Below are 22,756 nucleotides of genomic sequence, written 5' to 3' on the forward strand. Positions count from 1 at the left end.
CCTCTCCATGCCTTCAAGAAATAGGGGAATTTTTCTTTTGTTTAAGAACCGTCTAAAGAACCTTTTACCGGGTTTTAACAGAGCCCTGTGTCAGCAGAGTTAAAAAATGCTGGCATTTCCTCTGCGCAGATTAAAGATGATATATTACGCTTTGCTGCTCAAACCTGATTTACAGCTTCTATTGCAAAATTGCATAACGCTTTTTTAAGTGCTCTAAGGCGCAGCAGCAGGGCTGAGGACACGGAGCAAAGTCCGGGCGGGTGCTGGTTTTTACCTCCTCCAGCATTTGTTATTCCTTCTCTAGGTCTGAAAGAAGAGCTGCAGGGAGCAACCTGTCCCCTCCTGCCTCCTTCTGACCCCCGGCATGGCATCGCCCATGAGGAGCTTGCTCACCGACCCCGCCAGATACCTCCAGGCTTTCCGCCTCTTCCTCACGAATTCGACCGAGCACCAGTGCATGCGGGAGTTCGTGGAGAGGCAGCTGCCGGCTGTGATAGCGAGGTAACGTGGAGGTGGCCACGCTGGGCTGAAGGACAGCCTGGGGCACGGTCCCGTGGCGGTGACGGGCTTGGCCCGGCTCGGGGGGGGCTGCCTGCGAGAGGCAGATTGCTGTTCGCCACCGGCCACCCCGTCTGTAGGTCTCTGATAGGGCTTGGCTGGAGATTTCATTTACAGACGCCGCTGAATGGCTGCTCTTCGGGATGGAGCTTGCCTAGCAGGGAGGAGATAAGGCTGAATTGTTTCCTCGCATGCAAATGTAGCTTACCCTGAATCAACTCTAACGCATGAAAAATGCAATAACGGATATTATGTTCTAACATTAAATTTGATTGAAAGCATCTTTTTAAAAGTAATGTTTTCAGTTAATATTTAGGCTCGCTCCAGTATGCGTGAATAACGCTCCTGCTTTGCCTGCTGGTGTGTGTTTTTTGCTGGACCCCTCGCTTTCCAAGCTGGCTGGGGCAGCAGGCAGGTGGGATCAAATCCTGGTTCTGGGGAGGCCCTTCTCTGGGCCCAGGGTTTTACAGCTCTGCCAAAGCCTCGTTAAGGGATTTTAAGGGCATTACACTCTCCCTTTTTCCTCCCTATTTTGCAAAATGTGAAACTTCTACAAACAATTTCTAAGCTGCTGGTCCAGACCCAGGGACATCTCTGGTCCTTGAAGCACAGACGTGGAGAAGGCAGGTTGCTGCTGCTGCTTGTATGCACTCATAATAAAAGCAGAACTCCTCTACAAATTGCCAAAATAACTGGAAATCAGGAATCTCCAAAGAGCAGAGTTCTGAATCTGATCCCTCCTGCCAGCTCGCAGGCCCGCCTGTACATGTGCATGTGGCATTTGATTTTGTGCTGCAGGTTTTAGTCTTCATGGGTTCTCCAGTGCTTCACAAAATGGATGTAACCCTCTCGACTGGGTAGCTCTCCTAAAATGTGTAAATAATGTTTTTCAGTATTGGAAACGGGAAGTCTACAATCAATATTCTAAGTGTTGGTGGTGGAGCAGGTATGCTATGAACTTCAATATTGATATGCGTTTCGCTTTTTTTTCAAAGAATAGAGGATTACAAATTGCAGAAAGGAGCAGAGTGGGAAATAGGTATTTTCTTGTAAAGTCAGCTCCAGCAGCAGATGGCATTAGCTGGTGTGTGGCCACATCATCTGAACTGCTTGTGCATCCCCACCCTGATTCTTGTATGTCCTCCACAAGAAACCTCCTTCTACACCATCACTCCTTAAGGGCAGAGAGAGGTTTGAACCATAGGGTTTCTATGAAAAAAAGTGCCATAATGTCTTAGATTCCTCAGAATATTACATTTTTACTTACATTGAGATTATTCTCTCCTGTAACTATTTACTGAGGTGGTAACTCCCCATCATTGCTGCCTCCTGCCCTGCTACGTGACAGCTCTGCTGACCTCTGTTTTGCCTGTACATATTTGCTGACCACAGCCAATGCACAAGCCCCTCCTGGAGCTACTGTCCCCCAAAACACTGGAGTTGAACATAAGTTCTAGAATAAATCCAGAAGAAATCAGAAGAAATAAGTTTCTTATCTGAAGTTCACTGCGTGGAAAAACAATACCAATAACATCAAGTGGCTTCTTCTCATTAAATTCTTGCTTAAGTTCCCCCCTAATTAAACGGTATGTTTTCTAATTCTGCTCTGCCCATTAAGTTATCAAACTTAAATTTTATATGAACAGTTAATTTAGTTTAAATGCTTTAATCATACCATCTCCAAAGACTAATCTCAGCTTTGTCAATCTCTCCTAATAAGTAAAAAGAATTGTATGTAAATGGTGGGTGTCAGTTATAAAACAGACAGGGTGACAGAGTAGGAACATTTCTCTCCAAACAAAGGCAACAATTCTTCTGCCAAAAAAAATATTGTTTTTAACAGGAACACTTCACTTAGTGAGGTACTTAACTCCCTAACCAGGGACACTCCAGCTTAACAAGATGGACGTTCAATCAATAATGTGCAGGCAAAGCTCGTTTTGTGATGTAAAAATCCCCAAATCACCAAGACCCTGCTGCTTGCCCGCTTGTTCCCATCACCAGTCCTTGGGCGGTCAGGAGGGAGCACATTCCCAAATCGCCGCAGCTATCCCTGGCTGATGTCGGAGGGCAGGGATGGAGCTGTTGCCCTGGCCCCATCCGCCCCTGTAGTTTGCAGGGAGGGAGCACAGAAGGAAAGCATTTCCTTTCCACTTTTCCACCTCAAGAGACAAGCAAACCATTTAATGTAGCATCATATCCCATTACACCCGCCCATCTACAGCGCCTGCCTTCGCCTACAGCCTTTGCCTTATTAAGTTCACACTCCAGCGCGCCGCACTCTGTACCTTTAAAAACCATAAAAGTCATCAGCGCTGCTATAAAGTAGCAACTGTGCTATAAACTATCCCGTTACGTAAAATGTTTAATTAGAAACTTAATGGTGAACATAGTGGTAGCCTTTAAAAGGTAATTGTGTTGGAGAGTTTAAATAATTTGGATAGCCTAATTGCCAAATTGTTGATAATGCAAGCTGCCACAGATTTGACTGTAAAATGCCTCAGGACACTTGTTTGCATATAAAAGAGCTAACTGAAGTCAATTAAGGCTGTGGATTAAATTATGAATCAAAGGGGTGGTTTTTTTGGTTAAAAACAATACAAGGGTGGTTTGGCCACAGAAGAGTAGAAAGGAATATATTAACCTATCCGCGTATGGAAATGCAAAATTCAAATTTTTTTTATCAGGACTCGCACAGCCTTTCGAAGGGCTAATCCATTTTACAGAAAGTTGGTAAAGCAAACAGAAATCAAAATAGTGCCGTAGTTCATTACAAATTCTGTGTTCCCAAATTTTACCATGGCAGCTTGCAGATGACTGGCTTTGCTCAGATTTTTCAACAGAATACAGGGTTTGCAGTGGCAGCAAAGCTGCAGCTATTTCTGCTACTTCAGAAATTCAATTTCCCCTCCCTCAAAGAACGTGTTTGCACAGATGCCATGTAAATTTTGGTGTTATTAGTTGCTTCGAGAAAGACATGTAAGTCTGAAAAAATTGAACTCCTCCTCACTTTCTCTGTTAAATTCTCAGGGCATTAATGAGGAGATGAGAGCTGGGCTGGGGTGCCTGCTTTTGACCCGTGGTGATGTGTGGTGGGGCCAGAAGCAGGCAGAGACCATTTCGTAGTGAAAAGGACCCTGCTGGGGGAGGACCTGGTGTGCAGGGTTGAGCTCTGGGCAACACATTACGACTACTTCATCCCCAGTATTTTCCTTTTGTACCTCAAATCTTCTGTATAATGGAGCTAACGCTGGAGTGGTGGGAGCCCAGGGGCACTGAAAACTGTGAGGATGAGGAGACGCTGGGCAAATACAGTGGGGTACCTCCCTCCACAGTCCCTCAGCAAGGGTTTGCTGGGTGATCCTCCATTCAGTACACAAGTTTGTTCATTTGTAGGGAATTTTATAACATGGAGTTGTGTGCAAGCGCAAGCACATCTGTCAGGACAAAGCTCAATATTTGTCTGTAACGACCCCGGGATCTATTATCCACCATAGTTACCCTCTGCTTCACTCTTCCTACCTTAATTTATTCTTCTATTATTTTTTCCACCTAAAATTTATTGAAGCACAATAAGCAGAAGTGAGCCCAAAGACAGCTAAGCAAGCCAGCCTGATATTGTCCCTGGACCCATGTCTCACTCAGGAGCATCATCTCCCTGAGCTTCCTGTGTTGCGGATGGGGAGAGGTGGCCAGGAGCGATGGCAGCTCTTTTTAAATTTTGAAATGTTGGATCTATTGGTAATTCCATGGGTAAAATAATTGCAGCTGGCCTGCACAGTGTGCAGAGAGAACAATTCCTCACAAAAGCAGTGCAGTCAGCTCTGGGGTATTCTGAAAACAGGGGTTAGATAAACACAAATGGTATGTGCACTATTCATTATACTTATGGAAAAAGTCACAGCACACTAAAGACAAACAGACGTGAATGTTGTTTCTGATTCCAGTGTAAACACATATTCTCTTCTCCCTCACCCACATGGCTTGGTAACCAGTGAGGCGCTTGGCTAAAAATGCTCTTACTGACTCCTAAGAAATCCTGCCAGATTGGCTGGTGACTTGGGACCATCAGAACCGGTACCATCAGAGTCATTTAGGATCTTCCCCGGGAAGTTAGGCCTTGTCCAGAAAATGTGAGGTCAAGCCATGTGCATGACCATGTCTGGTTTTCCCTTGGCACTGATGGTGGTAGTTGGAGAGGAGGAATGAAGATAGTTGGGACTGATATTTAATTTTTTCTCAAATCCTAGAGCTAAAACTTCAGTGGCAATCTGCTGAGAATACAAAGCAGCTACATGTGCCTGTGTGGTACGTTTTCTGTACATGAATGGCAGGTATCAGTCTTCAAAACTGGGGAGGTGATGATGGTGGAGATAACATTTGCCTGAGCTTTGCTTTCATCTTGGGTTTCATGTCTCCTGCTTCCCTAGGTGAGATTGACCTGCTGATCCTGTCAAAACTACAAGCCAGATACCCGGGGGTCACCATCAACAATGAAGTGATAGAGCCAAGTGCTGACCAAATCTTCAAGTACAAAGGTATTTTTACATTAAATAAATTAGATTTACATTAAGTATGCTAAATGCATTAAAAAGAGTTGAACGCTGGATGTCCCCACATTCAAATGTTTGCTTTCAGAATTGGCTCTTAAACGAAAAAAAAAGTCACTATTTTATGGTTTTTTTGCCATCATTGCTTTTCAACAATGTTCAGTCTCTCATTAAAATCTTAGTCTCTTACACTGCAAATAACTCTGCATGGCAAATGCTTGGGCTAGACAGACTTTAAAAGCTAAGCAAGGTGGGAACTGATGGGCGATTCCATGGGAATAAAGTAAAATCTCCACATTTCAGAAAGTTTTTATCCTTCAACTTGCACTGAATCAGGATCCTTCCTCAACATCAAAGAGAAAATTTTCATGTCTCATGGTAATTCTCACATATCTTAAAAATCGTTTCCAAATAACAAATAGCTAAACCTCACAGTGTTGCACTAAATTAGTTACCAACATTTGAATTAGAAAGCGTGGAAAGGAAAGCAAGATGGATAGAAAGACTTTTGCCATGTGCTCTGTGGCTTAGACCTTGTTTCCTTCCACCAACCCAAAGTTCTGAGCAACATTCATGAAGGAAAGCCAAGCATTTCCCAAGGAGGATTGAATGTTAGCAGGGGTGCTTTGGTCAAATTGCCCTACAAAGCGAGCATTAAATATCAATCCACAGTTTGATTATTACTGGATTAACACCTACCAGGCTTTACCTTAGCAGTTAATTACGGTCGTGCGTGGAGGTGACACCAGCTACGCTGCACAGGCTGTGAGCAGCCCCGAGCAGAGCACACCTTGCCGGAAAGCGGCTGCTGAATGGATGTGGCAGTAATGAATGAATGTTGTCAGCAGCCTGCATTGCTGGAAATGCTCCAAACCGTAGTAGATACCAGACTGTAAAACCACGCTGTAAATCTCCAACTCTTACTCTTGTTTAAGTCCTTAAAAATGAAGCATTCCCAGGATGAAGAAATTTGGGGAAGTTGAAGGAAAAAACTCCAAATAGTAACAATCCCTTTCTCCCTGTAGTGGGGGAGTTCAGAGTCACTGGAAGCACCAAAGGCTCCTACGAAATACATCATTTTTTTATATCTGTCTCTTTATTACATGGACCTGATCTTTGAAAAGATGGCTTGTGCAAAATCCCAGGAGCTTTTACATTGCTCCAGGCTGAGATAGTGAAGGATGGGCAACAGAGCATCTGCTCTGTTTATAAGACAGTTCAGGCACTTGCACATAGCATTTCTGTCCTGTCTGGGCTATCGACCATAGGCTATGTGAGACTGGATTTGCGCTGAATCTTCCTAGTGGTCCCACCACCTACCACCAAGTAACTGACAGTCCTATCCTACTTCAGTGAGTTTCTTTACAGAAGAAAGTTAAAGAAAATATAAGACATTGTCCTTATTTTAAGTTTTATGCTAAACTAGAAATGAAATATTCATCTGAATTTCTTTCTTTAAACTTTCTTATTTGGTAATTAAACATGTCCCCAGTAGGTATCATTAATTAGGTTTCTGAGCCCTAAGATTTTCCAGGGAGAATTGGAAACATTATCTGCGCCTCTGAGGATTCAGTAGTTATGTTTTCTGCCTAACCAGATACTTTCTCCTTGGGAAGGAGAAGCCACACTCACCAGAGAAACTTCATACTGGGATGTGCAGTGACGACAAACTGAGGTTTCTCTTAGGCTGCATCGTATGACGGAGGCTCTCCTCAAAGTCCCATGGCCAGGCTGTGGCTTTCCTTCACTCCTGGTCCATGTCCAGGTGAAGTCTCTTGGTGACCACGCTGGAGTGTTGGCAGCCCCACAACTGAGCCACGTTGCCATTGCCTGCACGGCACGGCACGACTGCAGGCAGTCCAGTTTTGATGGCACCCATCAAGGGCACATGACCAGCTTCTGACCTAGACAACAATCTGGGTTGAACCCAGGAGAAAATTAAAGAAAACTTTTCAAAATAGTTAAGGTGATACATTTTGGCTTCAGGTGAATATTCGGGCAGAAACTTCCCATAATCAGAATGAGTTTGCCCTTTCTGAAATTTTGGCTTTAAAAGCCCACCCTGGCAAGCAATTCAGTTTTCTTCCTCGTGCCTCCTCGCAGACTGTCTAGCAATTGAATTGAACCAGATTGCACCAGATTATTTGTGATGGTGATATGAACGGCTGCTGAATGGAGCCTGAGTTTAAAACAGCAAATTAAATCTGAACTGCAAGCGCCGGGGCCAGTGACTGATAAATGGAAGTGAACAGAGTAGCAGCAGCAGCAGCTGAAAGGGGTGGCCCATTTCCAGCCATACAAGAGAGGAGATAAGGACTGATGGAGCATTTCTCATCTGTCCGACGGGGATATGTCCTAATCAGAGCCCAAAAGGAGAAACATTGTGATTAGTGGTGTAAAGGCGCTGGTCTTAGCAAATCATGTTGTTTTGAACATGTGTTCTGTAGCTAGAGCTCAGTCTGCCTTTGGGCCATTTAAGTTTTAAATTTATGTTAACTCCAGCAAAGCACAGGAATCACATCAGGGCTAGTTTTGTCCTGGAGCAATCCCGAGCACCAAGCAGGAGCGCAATGAGATGAGCTCCATATGCCAGCAGATGGACATTAGTATTCCGGCTACCCCTAAATTATGAAATTATGTCTCAGTTTTGCTCCCATAAAAAGCAAAGAAATGCAGTGATAAACCAGGCCCTCAGTATAACTTATTCCTTGAATCCACTTCTCCATCTCTCTGCTTTCCTCGGTTGCTGGATGTGCATTGTATCGAGGTCTGAAAAGATGCCATGTGTCACTCTTTATACTAGTCTTTGCTTTAAACCACTATTACCCCTCCTACCTGAAGCAGTTGCCCAAAACTGTGGGCTTTTGAAAAATTATTTTAACACAGCAGAAGCCAAAAGTCAAGAGATGGGTCCTTGCTCACGGAGCAAAGCTCCTTCCCCCTCCCACCATCCCTGTGACACATTCCCAGAGTGAGCCATTTTCTTTCTCTGCCCTTCTCCAGCTTTTAATTGTGCTTCTCTCCAAAACATCCATCCTCAAGCACCTATATTTATTTGTTCAGTCTCTGGAAAACCCTCACCATGGCCTGGCTTCTGCTCAGCCACGTGGGTCTTGCGTGTCACCTAAGCAAAGGGGCCATCAGCTCTTCTCCCCTTTGGCAGGAAAAGTGCTGCTTGTGGCCTCATAACTGTTTATCCCAACAGATATGTTTTCATTCAGCTTGAGCCAGTCATGGGGAAGAGTTTCTTTTTTTTTTTAATCAGGTAAAGACTAGAGGAGCCCAAATGAGGGTGCAAAGGGCAAAGCATTAGACCCTCTTAAGACTTCATCCTACAAAGACCTTTACAACCCCCTTCTCACATACGGGCTCAAGGTTTTAAATATTCCACTGATGTGTTAAACTTGTACAGAAACTCTCTACCTAAACATGAATTTTGGATGTGTTAAAGCTCTGAATGGAAATGGATCCTGTATTTGCAATTGATATAACTCTGTTGTGCCTTCTCCCATATTTTAGAGCGTGTGGCTGAGACATCAAACCTCGAGAACGTAAAGTTTACCTGGCATGAGGAGACAGCTTATGAATATGAAAGTCGAATGAATGCAGAAAAGAAGGCTAAAAAATGGGACTTCATTCACATGATCCAGGTAAAAGTCTCTGCAAAGTAAATGTTGTCAAAGACTTGGCCATTAAAAGTATGCATGAAGTATGTGACCTCATTATCCACTCTAAGGGGAAGAAAGGAGAGTTTATTTCCCTGTAATTTAAAGTGCTTAAGCATAAGTGAACTGCAAAAATGAAAGATGAGTTACAGCAAAGCAACTTTGAGCACAGTAGTCCTATTAACCAGGCTGTGGGTGGCAGTCAACTAAAAATATATTTTAACTAGTGTTTTCAAAGCTCCTCGTCCTCTGTGTGAATTGCCTTTGTATTTCCAAGTTTACTGAAGCCATTACAAACCATCTTCATTGCTAAGAAATGCAAATCTTTTGGTCTCAGGTTAATGAATGAACATGAGCTTGGTCCTGGGAGAGCCAGAGAGCAGGCAAGGCAGTGACAGCCCCACGCTTGCAGAGTGAGCCCGCTGCCCGCTCTTGTGCTAATGCGTCTTGTCATCCTGCTGCTCTTTCGTTGAGATTGCCCCCATTTGGTTTCTTTTACCTAGTGGTACCAGCTATAATATTCACCAGGACCGCACCATATCTCTGTAAACATCTCTGCTCTTTCCAGATGCTGTATTATGAGAAAGACATCCCAGCGACTATCCGGTATTTCCACAGCCTCCTGGAAGCGCAGGCAAAGCTCCTCATTATCCTGGTATCAGGTGAGAGCTGCTCCACCAGCGCTGCTCGGTCAGGCAAAAGCCATGAGGACCCTTGGGGTTCCTGCAAGTTCAACACAGACCAGCGAGAAACCAATGCACATTTTTATTTAAAACATCCTTTATCACCTATAGAGGTGTACTGGCTGCATAATAAATGGTGTCCACTCATCTACATCCATTGAAATCTGCACGCCAGCTATATCTACGCAGCTCCATGCTGCAGGTTGTAAAGCTGAAGGCTTTGTAAGCCGGCAAACCATGCCATGGACACAAAAAGCCTTTCTCGCCTTCTGCCCTTCGCCGTCCTACAGCCTGGCCAGTGATGGACGGCAACAGAGAGCCCTGAAGTGGGCAAGAGGCTCCATCCCGTGGCTCTCACTCACAAGAGCTCCTTCAGCCTCTGCTATTTTCTGTAAAAGGCTTTTCAGGCTGGGCACTGCATTTTCTCGCTCCTGGAGACTTGCAGCATTAAGCGAATGGCTACGACAGGGCTCGGCTATGCCATACAGCAGGTGTTAGAGCACATATGGTTCATTTTCTTCTCAAACTGCCCATTTCCTTAATATCATCATTTTGGGTGGAAAACGGCATTCTTAGGCTGTTTCAGATCTCAAAGAGATGCTCTGTGGTCAATCCAGCAGGAAAATGCGGGGGCAGAGTAAACAACCTCTTAATAGTGTAGGCAAGGTTTTCTAGGGATACTGCAATGGTGGGGTCTAATTTGATTCTAGAAAGCCTTTAATTTGCCTCACAAGCTATGCAAATTTTTGTCATGTAAACAGTCACATCCGATAGTTTTGTCAGGGATATTAAGTTCAGAGGTTTAAGCTTAATTTTTTATTGAATTTGGCCATGTGTGCAACCTGTAATGTTTGATTAAGTTCCTTTTTTGTGTTCATGCAGTGTCCATAATAAGGTAACGCTTCTCTCACCTGAACTTATTAAAACTATTTTTTTTCCAAAATGTTTTTGGTTTAAAGTATTTTCAAGCAGTTCACTACAAGAAATCTGTATTTTAAATGATCCGAGTTACTGTCCTTGTTCTTTGGCTGAATAAGAATAGATCAGACTATTGCTGATTACCTGTGCATGGTTAATTGAAGTTCTTTTCCAGTTGCTTAACCTGTCCCTTTGGATATTCACAAAATGTGAATACAGGGAGGAACACCTGTCTATTCAAAATTAATGTGATTAAAAATCTGAATTAATGAAAAGTATTTGAAGTCCTTTCTGGGCCAGGTGACCCTGGGTTTTGTGATGGAGCAAAATGGAGCAGAAATTGCTGGGGTCAGCAAGAAAGCAGGAGAGAGGAGTAGAGCTCACAATAGCAGAGAAGAAAGGGGAAAACCTTGGGGGAAAGAAGAGTGTAGAGAGGGGAAGGAAGTAGTGCTATGAAAATGAGCACTGAAGCAAAAAGAGGTACTGAAAGATAAGCAGAACAAAGCTCATTTCAAAAAAATGAAGGTAATGTCACCTCCAACACAAACACATTAGGATGTGTTAATTAAAAACCAGTCTGGGAATAGGATTGATCGGGGAGGGCTTGGTCAGTTGGTGAGGATTGCAATCCTCCTGCTCCGTCCCTGCCGGGAGAGCAGGCGAGTTGCAAGAGCTATGCAGTGTTATTTTTAACACATTTAAAAAATCTGTTTACATCGCCTTGAAAACAAAAGTAGTGCCATATGCTGAGCCTATTGAGAGCTATTATAATAATGCTGCATTCAGGTAGTGTATAATTGCTCGGCACAGAGATGGCACTGAGTCACACAACACTGACACCAGCAAATTTTCTGCAATTAGTGCTCTGCATTCAATTTCCACCAGGTGAAAGAAAATATTGTAGCCTCTCTTTGAAACACCAAACTGTTTATTTGACTATAAATAACTGTTTGCAGATAAAGCATTTGCAAAACCGCCGAGCAACTGGTTTTAGTAGTTACGCAGATTTATAGTCATAACTCTCAAGAGCTGCTCATTAGGCTCAAAGTTATTTTCATCCCGTCCAGTCATTCTGGATGATCCTTTTATAAATGATTTATAGCAGAAATGCTGAATCAGAGATCCAGGCTGAGGGAAAATAAAGTTGTGAAGACATATCTGGGGAGTTTTCAGCTTACCCAGCTGGTTTTCTTTGTAAAACGTCCCGTGAGAAGAGGTGCAGGCACAAGCACGGGCTTGGCATGGGCTCAGTTCTGGAGGTGATTGCAGTGCGACAAGAGCCTTTTCCTTCCTCCCTCTTCATCTTCGCACACCCAAATAGTACGCAGCCGAAACATCCTTCTGGCATCACTGGGGAGGTCTGCTTGGGGTGAGGGGCAGCCCTCTCATTGCCTGTGCTCAACAGCATGTAAGCATGATGGGAGCGAAGGCTGAAGGCTGGGAGGGTGGTACAGCTTCATCCCAGGCTCTCTCCATCTCACCCTTCTCTCCACCACACACCCAGCTACGATCAGGACGATGATCGGGGTTTGAGGCAGAGAAGCAGGGAGGCAGCCGTCTCCACCACACCCCAGGACACACGTCCCAACACTGGAGAGATCCCACTCGCAACGAGGACAACTGCTAAAAAAAAAAATAAAAAATAATAATTTGTTCAAATAGTGTTTTTCCTTATTCCTGAGCATTTTTCTGGTGGTTTATCTCTCAGAAACCAGTGGCTGGGATACACTGTGGAAGAAGTACGGGTCTTCCTTCCCTTTAGATGATCTCTGCTCTTATGTTTCCTCTGCTGACCTCAAAAGGATACTGGATTCAGCTGGGCTGAAGTACCAGCTCTACGAGCTCCCATCCCACATGGACATAACGAGCTGCTTTATTGAAGGGAACAAGGATGGGGAGCTGCTGCTGGATTTCCTGACAGAAACTTGTGAGTTTTCTAAAAATGCTCCTCCTGAACTAAAGCATCAGGTAATGGAAGATTTAAGAAAGCCTGAATGCAGTGAAAAAAGAGATGGGAAGGTGCTTTTTAATAACAACCTGAGTGTAATAGTAATTGAGCCATGAGTTAACCCCTTCTTGCTTCTTGATCCAAAGCAAATAGTCAGATACAAACTGTTAACAGCTGAAATATGTTTTTCATACTTTATACATGGCTTAGTTTACTTTAGTACTGATATATAATTTTTGGAGCCTGTTAAGAAATCAGTATTAATACCTGTTGTTATAAGTGAGCTTTAATACCCAATTAATTCTGCACTAATCTATGAATGTGTGACTCACTAAGCAGTTAATTGTGCTTTATCGTATGGAAGTTGTATAATCTGAGGTAACTCAGACCATCCACTCAGGCACTGCAGAAACCTAACCATTTCCTAAGAAATAATCAAGAACTACACATCGTTTCATCATCTTAATTTAAAAACTCTACAGACCAAATAAGCAAATTAAAGCTTCTCAGTGCAGCTGGCAAGAGTGGAAGCTCAGAACGACAGAGCATTTGGGTGGCTGCTCAGTGGGATTTCTTGAGCTTGCTGTGACTTCAAAATCTCATACCTCCAGTTACTGTGAAAGTGGCCTCACACCTTCCGCATGTGTGATGGTTGCCTGCTCCTGCCTCCGCAGCCAACTCCATTTAATGGCACTGCTTCCCTCTCCCGGTATTTTCACTTTATTTTTATGATGGTGTGTCTGCAGAGTGATTTGTGGACCAGGTCCGTACTGGCACTGCAAGAGCGAAGGGATTGAAGGTGGTGGAGGCACAGCAGTGGTAACAACAGTCTGGAGAGGTGGATTTCACTAATGAGCCCTGATGTAAAGCCTGTCTTAGGAATCGGCTGCTGCTGTCATGTAGGGCTTTCTGGCATTTTTAGCTGAACACACAAAGCTCCTGGCTGCAGCCTTTCACTAGCCTGGCAGCAAGGGCCATGCCTGGAAGATGTAAAAATAAACTCTGATGCCAACCTGGCAGGTTTCTCTGGGATTTGTTTCATTTCCAATGGGGTCACATCAGGTAAATCTGTTCAATATATAGTATAGGATGTTCAGAAAGAAGACACTTCACCTCCTCAGTCCCTTCTCCATGTGGGGCTGTCTCCACTCCAGTAGTTGATGCATTTGTTTTGCTAAATGATTTTATGGTTTTAAGAAGTGTTATGCTCTCTACAAGGCACAACGCATAGCAGAACACAATATAGTCACTTGAATGAATTTAATAGTCTGAATACTCAGTTTATTCAGTGAGACAGGTGTGATTTCTGACATTGAAATAATTTGATTCAGTGTGGAAATGGTTTACTTTAGGTAATGCTTTAGCTGCAAGAAATTATGTTTTATTTTTGCATATACATATCTGATACAATATAGATTATTAAAGATTTGAAGTGATTTACAAGAGAATGTGTTGGGCATTAATAGCTGTTTATATTCATTTTAATGTGAATTATTTGAAACACACACTTCTCCTAGTGATCAAATATTAACTCCAGTGTATTTTAGAATGCGTCCATGGTATTTCTCAGCTGTTGAACAGAACAAAACCTATTAGCGCTTTTACACAGTGCTACGTACAGATTGCTGCATTAGAAGACCTCAGTATACCTGTAAGCTGCTATGGTGACATGGCAAAGTGGGAGAGAAAGAAAATCTCTCATTAGGACAGATTGCTGCATGCATTTCTAATGGCAAACAAATTAAAGTTAAAATTATTTTTGTAGCTCTTTTGTGCTGTCAGTGACCTCTTCTAAATGGTGTGCGGGAAGGAGGTGACCACTGAATATTGCCACATCAACCCTATCAGGACTGATGTATCTTTGGGAGCCACAGAAATACCAGAACAAAAAAAAGAAAAAAGAAAAATCCAACAACAAAACCCAGCAACAAGATGCATGTGCATGTCCTGTTGTTTTCTGGTTTAGCAGAGGTAAAAAATACAAGGAAAAAGGTTTTTAGAGTTTTGGGAGGAAGTTTGTGCTGGAAATTTGGGAGAAAGCAGGAAAGGCGCGGAACAGCAGAGATGATCTGGACAAAAGAGAGGAGGATATGACCACACACACACAAAAAAAAGGAGATTCAATGTGAATGCATGTGAGAGCTCCTTCCCCTCTTTAATCGGAACAGGAGAGGCCGGGGAGAGGGAACGCTTGCTGGGTGCACGGTGTTGCACAGGGTCTTATTTAAAAGCAGAATTCGCTGGGGGAAAAAGCACTTTCACCCCAGGCTGGAGAAGGAAACTTCTTATCTGAAACCAAACACGCCAGAGCTGTCCTCTGCCACCGCTTTTGCTTCTGAGGAGAATTTCATTAAAAAACGGGGGGGAATACAGTAAACTTCATTCTGTGTATGCAGCTGCTACCATTAAGGGGCTGGGGGAAAACTGAATCAGAAAAGCACCCTTAAGGGATAAATTATTTTTAATTTTAAATTTGTAACACATGCATTTCCAAGAAGTACTGTAAGTATTATTTAGTAGGAAATGAGTGTGGGGAAGCACAATTTTATGCTCATTTGACCATAAAAACTGAAGAAGTTCTTGTAAATCTCTCAAACAACTTCCTAATAGACTGAAGAACCACATTTTCATGTGAGAATCACCCTTAATTGTACGGCAAGATACAGCTCTTCCAGAGCATGTTTAGGGACTCCAACCTGCCTGTGAACTGGGATTTATACAGCACTTTTGAGCTTACCTGTGTGCTTTCTGCACCGAATTAATTGTTTTCCTCTCAGAAAGTCTGCCTTATCTCAACCAGCAGAAATTTCTTCCAAAAGCACATCTCCAGCCCAGCCTTGGTCTTTGCAAACCCCCAGGTGGATGTGTGGACCAAGGGGATGGGTCTTCCTCGCTTGCACCCCTAGAAAGTGAATTTTTAGGGTTTATACAGAGGTTCCCTGAAAGCAATTGTCTTAAACCAGCATAACACTGATTGAAACAAGCTGGGCGTCAAGCTACCTGTATTAAAAATATGCCAGAAATGATCCTGCAAGTCCTTCGTGCCCCTTTCTGGCTAAATACGTCTTTCAGATATGAAGTGTAAACATTATGCAGAAACGTGACTCTGGGTAAATGCAACCCTTAACATTGCATCTATGCATTCATCGGAGACGGTTCTGAACAGTGTTTGTTTCTAAATTGGGAGACAACCATTTTTTCTTTTCATTTCACAGGCACATAAACCTGGAATACACAGATTATATTACAGGTACAGGAGAAAAAACCCGGAGGGAGGCAGGGAGGGAGGAGGAGGAGGAGCAGCTCTCCTTTGAAACAGCAGGCGAACACCCAGGCCTGTGTCCCTCTGATAAGTAAGCGTGAGCTCGTGGCTCTGATGCTACGTCAGGTGATTATTTCCCAAAGTAAATCCCGCGGGAGGTTTGCTGTGCAGGGAAGGCAATGGCCCGGCGTCCACATGGCTTTGGAGCCATGTCACGCGGGAAGGCTGGGGGCGAGAAAAAGTGGGGGGAGGAGGAAAAGGCTGACCCCCTCCAAAGGAGCCCGGTCTTCACGTATAGGTCCCCTCCGCGTCGAACGCATCTGCCGGAGCAGCGTCAGGGCTGCTACTTTAAATCGTACGTAGAGAAATATTCTCACTGTTCTGTTAATTACAACAGCAAATTGAACAAACGCACTTGCAGCTCTGCTGCTGTCGCCATTTCCACATCGGTGTAATTCATGCTTGCAGCCCATGATAGGATTTTTTAATGTCATTACACAGTAGGGCAAAGTCTTCATTTTTAATAAAAATACAAATGCTAAAATGAAATGGATTAATATCTAATTTTACATCTTCATTTGCATGATGTGCAAAATTATCTTAAATATTTGTTATGGATGGAGTGGCTTTCCACCAATTTAGGCTTTTTTTTCGTACTGGAGAATGTTAACATAAATTGTAGCATAAATCATTGCCTTGTAGAGTACCAGAAGGCGCATATAAAAACCCATATCTTTACTGCACATATTTCCCATTAACCATAATCTATTAGTAATTGAAGTTCATTACAAATTCTTGTAGACTTTATTGCTATCATGCTGCATGACATAGTGAACCTGGCTTGCATAACAAGAAGTCCTTGCTGGGAAATATCCTATTAACAATGACTGTGCATTTGTCATTGTGATAATAAATCCAAAGCTGCCTGTAGATTATAAATTATTGCGGCGCCATTTCCACTGTTGTAGTTTAAAAGTTTTGTCAGCACTTCCATTTTAAACCCCTGCTTTACAGGCAGTTATAACTTGACCATAAAAATCTGCAGCAAGCTGAATCTCGACTTACAAGGTCTCAGTCCAAGAGCGTGTTTCTTCCCGAGTGAGATGCATATTTCTTCCACATGAAAATCTTAGAAGCAGAAGCTGTGTTTATGGCAGATTTTTTCTTCTGCATTTGCATAACTTCTAATTGGAAAAAACAGGCCATTTGACAAGCAATTTGTCCATAGTCTTTCAAAAGATTTTGCTAGGATTTAAAAATATATCAAGACAAAATGATGGGAGGCAGGCTGACCTGAGTGTTCACTGGTTTAGCACCTGAAAGAGCCTCAATCCTTACCTCCAGGTGCCGCAGACTCTGGGGAGGTATTGGGCAAACCCCGCTTCTCTTCAAAGGAGAAACTGAAGAGAAATGATGCTACCCACATGCCTTGCAAAGGTGTTTTGAGGATTAATGACTAACGCTGAAGTTCTGGCGTCCACTCAAGTCATCCTTCATCATGTCTATGCAATTCTTTGAGCTCTATATAGGTTTTAAGTGTTATTAAAAGAAAATTGCCATAGAGTTGAACTTTAAGTGTTAATTATGACTCGAGATATAAATGACATCAGGTCAAATCTTTTACAATTTAGCTCCGTTATTGACTTCAGCTCGCTACACCAGGGGATATCTATCTAGCTGAATGCGTCTGTCTATCATATTTCTGAAGTCCCTATAGCAATGCATCCGGTTAGCTGGACGTACCCATTATGCCTCAACTGCTCCTAAATGTGTAGGATGAAGCATTCACCTCCCTGAAATCACCAGGAGAACTTTCCCTCCCACCAGCAAGGTCAGGTTTTAACATCATCGTGCAATACATGCTCTCTCTTGAAGCACTGCTCGTGTTTTCGTGGGGTGGGTAATGAATTTTGCAGTAAGTACAATAATCGTCTTTTCACATCAATAGTGTCTTCTATCGCAACATGCCCCAAATTGCTTTAAAATCTTGATATGCAAAACCACTTTCCTTACCACTGAGGTGCAGCAACCTCCTGGGTGAAATTTAGCAGCTGTTGGATGGTTCACGGCACCGTTTCACAGCAATTTATGGCAGGATGAGGAGGAGGAGGGGGCTGTCTGCAGTGGAAGTGGCAATGCCAAGGAGCAGAAAGCAGTTACCCAGGCTGGCACTGAGCAGGGGCATGGGCGCTAACATGTCTCCTCTGGCCAAAATTGCCATCAGCTTACTGCTTCGCCTTTTCCTCAGTGGTGGAGTGGTGGGATGCTGGGCTGGGACATAGGGCTGGCTCAGGATGAAGCCCACCTGCCCACCACCACCCTGGCACATCCAACAGCTCATGTTGGTGGTGGGATCAAGGGTGTCTACCATCAATGGGCTTGACACTAGCTTTTGTGGTGCAGTCCTACCTGCTTGCAGCATCCTGGTGCTCCTTCACACCAGTGGCAATGGGGACCTCTCCTACGACTCACAAAGTAAGTCAGCCTTCATTAGCTTGTACCTCCCAAACCTCACATTCCAATCTTCACGATTTCCTGGCATATCAAGAGGCACTTCACCACCAGCCTTCGGTACCCAGCAGAGTTCATATGGAAGGCAGGGATGGATCTGATGGGTGTAAGGGAAAATAAGTTATCTTCCCTTTTTGCTTTAATGGGATATTCCTCCTTCTACTCCCAGATGGATATGGATGGTACCTAACAGAGATGCATGAATGTGTGGGTCCAAGGTAGTACTGGTGTGATTCAGGATGGTGCTTCTGTGCAAGAGTGGTGAACTGCTCTAAATAAGCACCGGAAAAAATTATTACAGCATGTTGCAGTTTTTTTACTCAGTTTTGTGTATTCTATGTGTATTATCAAGTCTCTAGCCAAAAAAACCAATGAACATAGAAATAACCAAATTAATGACCCTTTGAAATCCCTAAACCTAAGCCATGTCATCTTTTTCCGCTTTGAAATCCCTCAGCCTATATCATGTTATAGTTTCCCACTCAAATAGAATATAAGGACTTAATATCTTTGAGACTCTTAATGCTATAAATACATTTTGGTATTTTTATAACCATGATTTTGCAGAGGTGGCAACGAGGTATCATTTATTTTGGTGAGGGTAAGCAAGATATTTGCCAGCAGATATAATTTCTTTGTTTTCTTAAAGAAAACAAAATTACATTATTTGGAGGCTGTTTCAAGGATCTGGTATGTTACAATGGATCCTGGCGGAGATGAATTAGTGGCCAGAGTATTGGTGATCTTGCCAAAAATGAATAGCAATGCAATTTATCATACGCTTCTATAATTTATCTCACGACCATGTATTAGATTAGATAAAGACAGAAAGACATGTGAATTGGATGGACTGGACTAATACTGAAAACTTACACCTGCTTTTATGGAGGCTGACAGGAAGATTTCTGTTGCCTGCATTGCAATCAGAATTTGGCTTCACTTCTTTAATTTGCTTTGAAGTATGATCTTGTCCAGCAATAAGAAAAAAGCTAACTCAACATTAAAGAGCTTGTTGATCGTGTCTACTATTTCTTATTCAATACAAATTTGTTCCACCCTATTTTCCATATTCAATCAATTAAAAATTGTAAACAAAAAAAGACTTAGAAGCTTAAAAATAACAGTAATAAGCAGCTGTGAAACTGCTGCAAACACTCATTACATGCTACACCATTTTCAAGGTAACAAACCAGTAGTTTATTTTGCCCTCTTCCAACAAAATCCATACTTCAGAATCCACTTTTTATACCAAATCGGTCTGTCTGTAAGACAAACAGTCTGCAGCTCAGAGTGTTTACCTACAACAGCAAAAAGATGTGCTACACTGCCTTCAAATTCAGTAATATCACCAGCTACCTTCTTTAGGCTGGTTGCGAACCAGTGATTGATATCTGTTCTTTTGCATTGCTTTCCTCTCATATCTCTTTGTCCTGCTGCTATAATCGATCACAGATTTTTCCATCAGGCTTTATGTCAGATTAGGATAGTGAACATGACTTGCTTAGAACAAACTGCTTCAAAGCGCACTGAGGCAAGCCCAGGAGTCGAACCGCTCTAAAAATGATTGTTTTGAGCATGTCCATGAATGCAACGCAATAGCAGGAAGTCAGAAATATGCTTTTATGGTAAGGATTTGGCATCGCTCCTCTCTACGAAGCCTGTCGCAATCAAATCTACCACTGTGGGGCTGGTATTTTAAGTGAGGAGTGATGCCCAGCTCGTCATTTTCCTGATTCAGGAAGAAATTTCTGCTTAGAAGTCAGTGGATGTTTCTGGCAGGATTTGCACACATATAATGTCTGGGATTCAAGTTGCAGTCACACTTAGCTTTTGTGTTTGGTGCTTTATGTGTGCTATCAAGCACTGAAAGGAATGAAAGCGCAACAACCTTCTCTGCTCTGCATAGAAATATATTTTAAAGATTCACGGTGACTAGTCTTCCTAGGAGAACTAAACTATCAATCCCTTACTTTAAAAGCTCTTTGGGGGTTTACTGCTTGTTTTTATAGCACCTAGCACAATTGAGTCCTCATCTTGGTTGGTGGTATTTAGGTGCATCTGTTGTATAAATAACAAATTATTTTTTTTATGTGAAGGACAGAGTGTTATTTATGGAAGAGGACTGTAAGGATTTGATCCAAATTTGGATCAGTGATTGCGGATGACTTTGCTGACAGCAATTGCCTCCCCCGTGGCTGCTGTTGCTCAGATCTATAAACCCTGAGGAAGGACTTGGCTCTTCCCATGGCAGCTTGGTGACCTCTGGGACTCCTCCTGAGAGAGGAATGGATGTTAAAGCTTCACATGGGTTCAAGAGAAGACAACAATGTAGTGGGTGAGAAGTGTTTTGAGGAGGAACATCCAGTGTCCAGTGAAGGGGTTTCCTGAGCTGAAATAGGTGGAAAAATATTGAGGAAAACTATCATACGTGCTTGCCCTGTGTATATAAGATGCATAGGATACTCTTCTCTAGGTCCCCACCTGTAACCACAGCTGGAGAAACACTAAATAAACAACCATGATAGTCCAACCATTTAGAGCTTGTTGTATCCCAGACTGAAATGACCATCACTGGAGATACTATACAAGACATCACCGCACAGAAGTATTGTTAGCCATTTTACACACTAAATCTCTTCTTCCTCAATTTCATTCTTTTTTCATAACAATGACTGACATCAAAGCCCAGGACAAGCATGAGGCTGTTGAAAGCAGTGCTTGCACAGCCCACAGGAGCATGAACCCTGATGTCCTGCATTTAATCCCAGGGAAGACACAGGCAGTGGTGTGTTAGTATAATACTTTTAAGCAAATTCTGAGTAAAAGGCTTTTTGCCGTACATGTATATAAAGGAGGTTCTCTCTGGTTTTGCAATGTGACAGCAGATACTAAGACTGCCTAAAATTATAGCTTTCTGGAAAACAAAAGCCAAGCAAGCTTGAGAGTTAGCAGTCACATCAGAAGCTGTTACTGAGATTGGGATCTTTCGTGAAATAAGTCAGGTGAACTGATGCTCAGATGGACGTACTGCCAGGGCAGAAGGCAAACTATGAAATAAATACTCAAGTACCTATGGCCTGCTCTAGCACTGCATGCCTGGCAGAAGGTAATTGTATGGGGGGTATAAAAAATATATGATTGAAAAAAAAACCAACCCCAAGTAAAACTTGTACTCTGCCAAAGGCAGAGGCTTTGCAGAACAAACTTTGCAGTATTTCTGGTTCCTACGGGTCTGGTCCTGGCTACTCCTCCTCTCACCTTGCAGAGGCTTTGAGGCTGTGCCTAAAGACAGCACTTGCTCTAAGGCAGAAACCAGGGTCTGCTGGAAGGCAAAGGACTGTGGCCACAGAAATCTGGCATTTCTTACCTTGCAGGTGAACCTCAGGCCACCCGGCTGAACAGTTGATTTAAACTCTTGGGTAGCTAACCCACACAGCAGGAAAGGTTAACCCAGATTACTAAGGGAAACCTCATTCTGGCATGATTTATAGAGAGGGCACAACTGCCCTGTAACCAAGCAAGGGACACAGATGCCATGCTTTACTGTTCAAGTGGCTTATGGATGTGTAAGGTCATTCATCATACATTGCTTTGGACTCCCAAGCCAATAGGTATAAAAGCCTATCTCACAACAAGCACAGCCTTTTCGGCTCCCATCTGCCCACAGCAGCCCTTCCAACATTGCCAATTACATCCCTGCACATTACTATATTGGCTACAACTCCCCTCAAAGCCGAGGCTGTACCGATGTGCCCCAAGGGTGGATTGTGTTAACGAACAAAAAAGCTGCAGGGCCTCCATTTAACAGCCTGTTTCAAAGCCCAGAAGTTATAAGCTCAACCTCTGGACAACCGTGCTGGTTTTGGCTGGGGTAGAGTTAATTTTCTTCATAGTAGCTAGTATGGGGCTGTGTTTTGGATCTGTGCTGGAAACAGTGTTGATAACTCAGGGATGTTTTGGTTACTGCTGAGCAGTGCTTACCCAGAGCCAAGGGCTCTTCTGCTTCTCCCCCCACCCCACCAGCGAGGAGGCTGGGGGGGGACAAGAAGTGTCCTGGGAGGGGACACAGCCGGGACAGCTGACCCCAACTGACCCAAGGGATATTCCAGACCATAGGACGTCACGATCAGCACATAAAGCTGGGGGAAGGAGAAGGAAGAGGGGGGGACAACATTGGGAGTGATGGGGTTTGTCTTCCCAAATCCCCATTAGTCGTGACGGAGCCCTGCTGTCCTGGAGATGGCTGAACACCTGCCTGCCCGTGGGAACTGCTGAATGAATTCCTCAGTTTGCTTTGCTTGCCTGCAAGGCTTTTGCTTTCCCTATTAAACTGTCTTTATCTCAGCCCACGAGTTTTCTCACTTTGACTCTTCCGATTCTCTCCCCCATCCCATCCGTGGGGAGAGTGAGTGAGCGGCTGCGTGGTGCTTGTTTGCCAGCTGGGGTTAAACCCTGCCAACAACCACACTTCCATTTGGAAGGCAGAGTTTCTTCAGGACTGCCTTATTTGTTTCAATTTATTCACTATAATTCAGTTTCTCATGTATATATGGCTGCATGCTTGGATTAGCAATGCATGGAAAGACTCCATTTCTTTTGCAGTCAAAAAAGAAAGCTAAAAAGTGGACACGGTGAGAAGACAGAGAGGGACCCCATGAGAA

At 43.4% G+C, this 22,756-nt stretch overlaps 2 protein-coding genes across 6 annotated transcripts in view; both read left to right on the top strand.

Annotated features, from left to right (window-relative positions):
- Positions 1-13,948, top strand: part of HNMT (histamine N-methyltransferase) — a 42,849-nt gene extending 28,901 nt beyond the window's left edge. For 2 of the 4 annotated variants that reach the window (XM_075028937.1, XM_075028936.1), the window contains exons 2-7: positions 305-501; positions 1,452-1,504; positions 4,989-5,096; positions 8,628-8,758; positions 9,342-9,435; positions 12,083-13,948. In XM_075028937.1, coding sequence (XP_074885038.1) covers positions 365-501; positions 1,452-1,504; positions 4,989-5,096; positions 8,628-8,758; positions 9,342-9,435; positions 12,083-12,438 — 879 coding nt within the window. In that variant the 5' untranslated portion in view covers positions 305-364 and the 3' untranslated portion in view covers positions 12,439-13,948. Of the gene's footprint in view, positions 1-304; positions 502-1,451; positions 1,505-4,988; positions 5,097-8,627; positions 8,759-9,341; positions 9,436-11,878; positions 12,042-12,082 lie in introns of those variants that run through there. The other 2 variants (XM_075028935.1, XM_075028938.1) reach the window with 2 other exon arrangements.
- LOC142031462 (carnosine N-methyltransferase 2) overlaps positions 1-22,756 on the top strand; it is a 438,402-nt gene that overhangs the window by 47,100 nt on the left and 368,546 nt on the right. The window lies entirely within an intron of this gene.

This window comes from Buteo buteo, chromosome 5 (genome assembly GCF_964188355.1).
Source record: "Buteo buteo chromosome 5, bButBut1.hap1.1, whole genome shotgun sequence".
In the NCBI taxonomy this organism is placed as follows: Eukaryota; Metazoa; Chordata; class Aves; order Accipitriformes; family Accipitridae; genus Buteo; species Buteo buteo.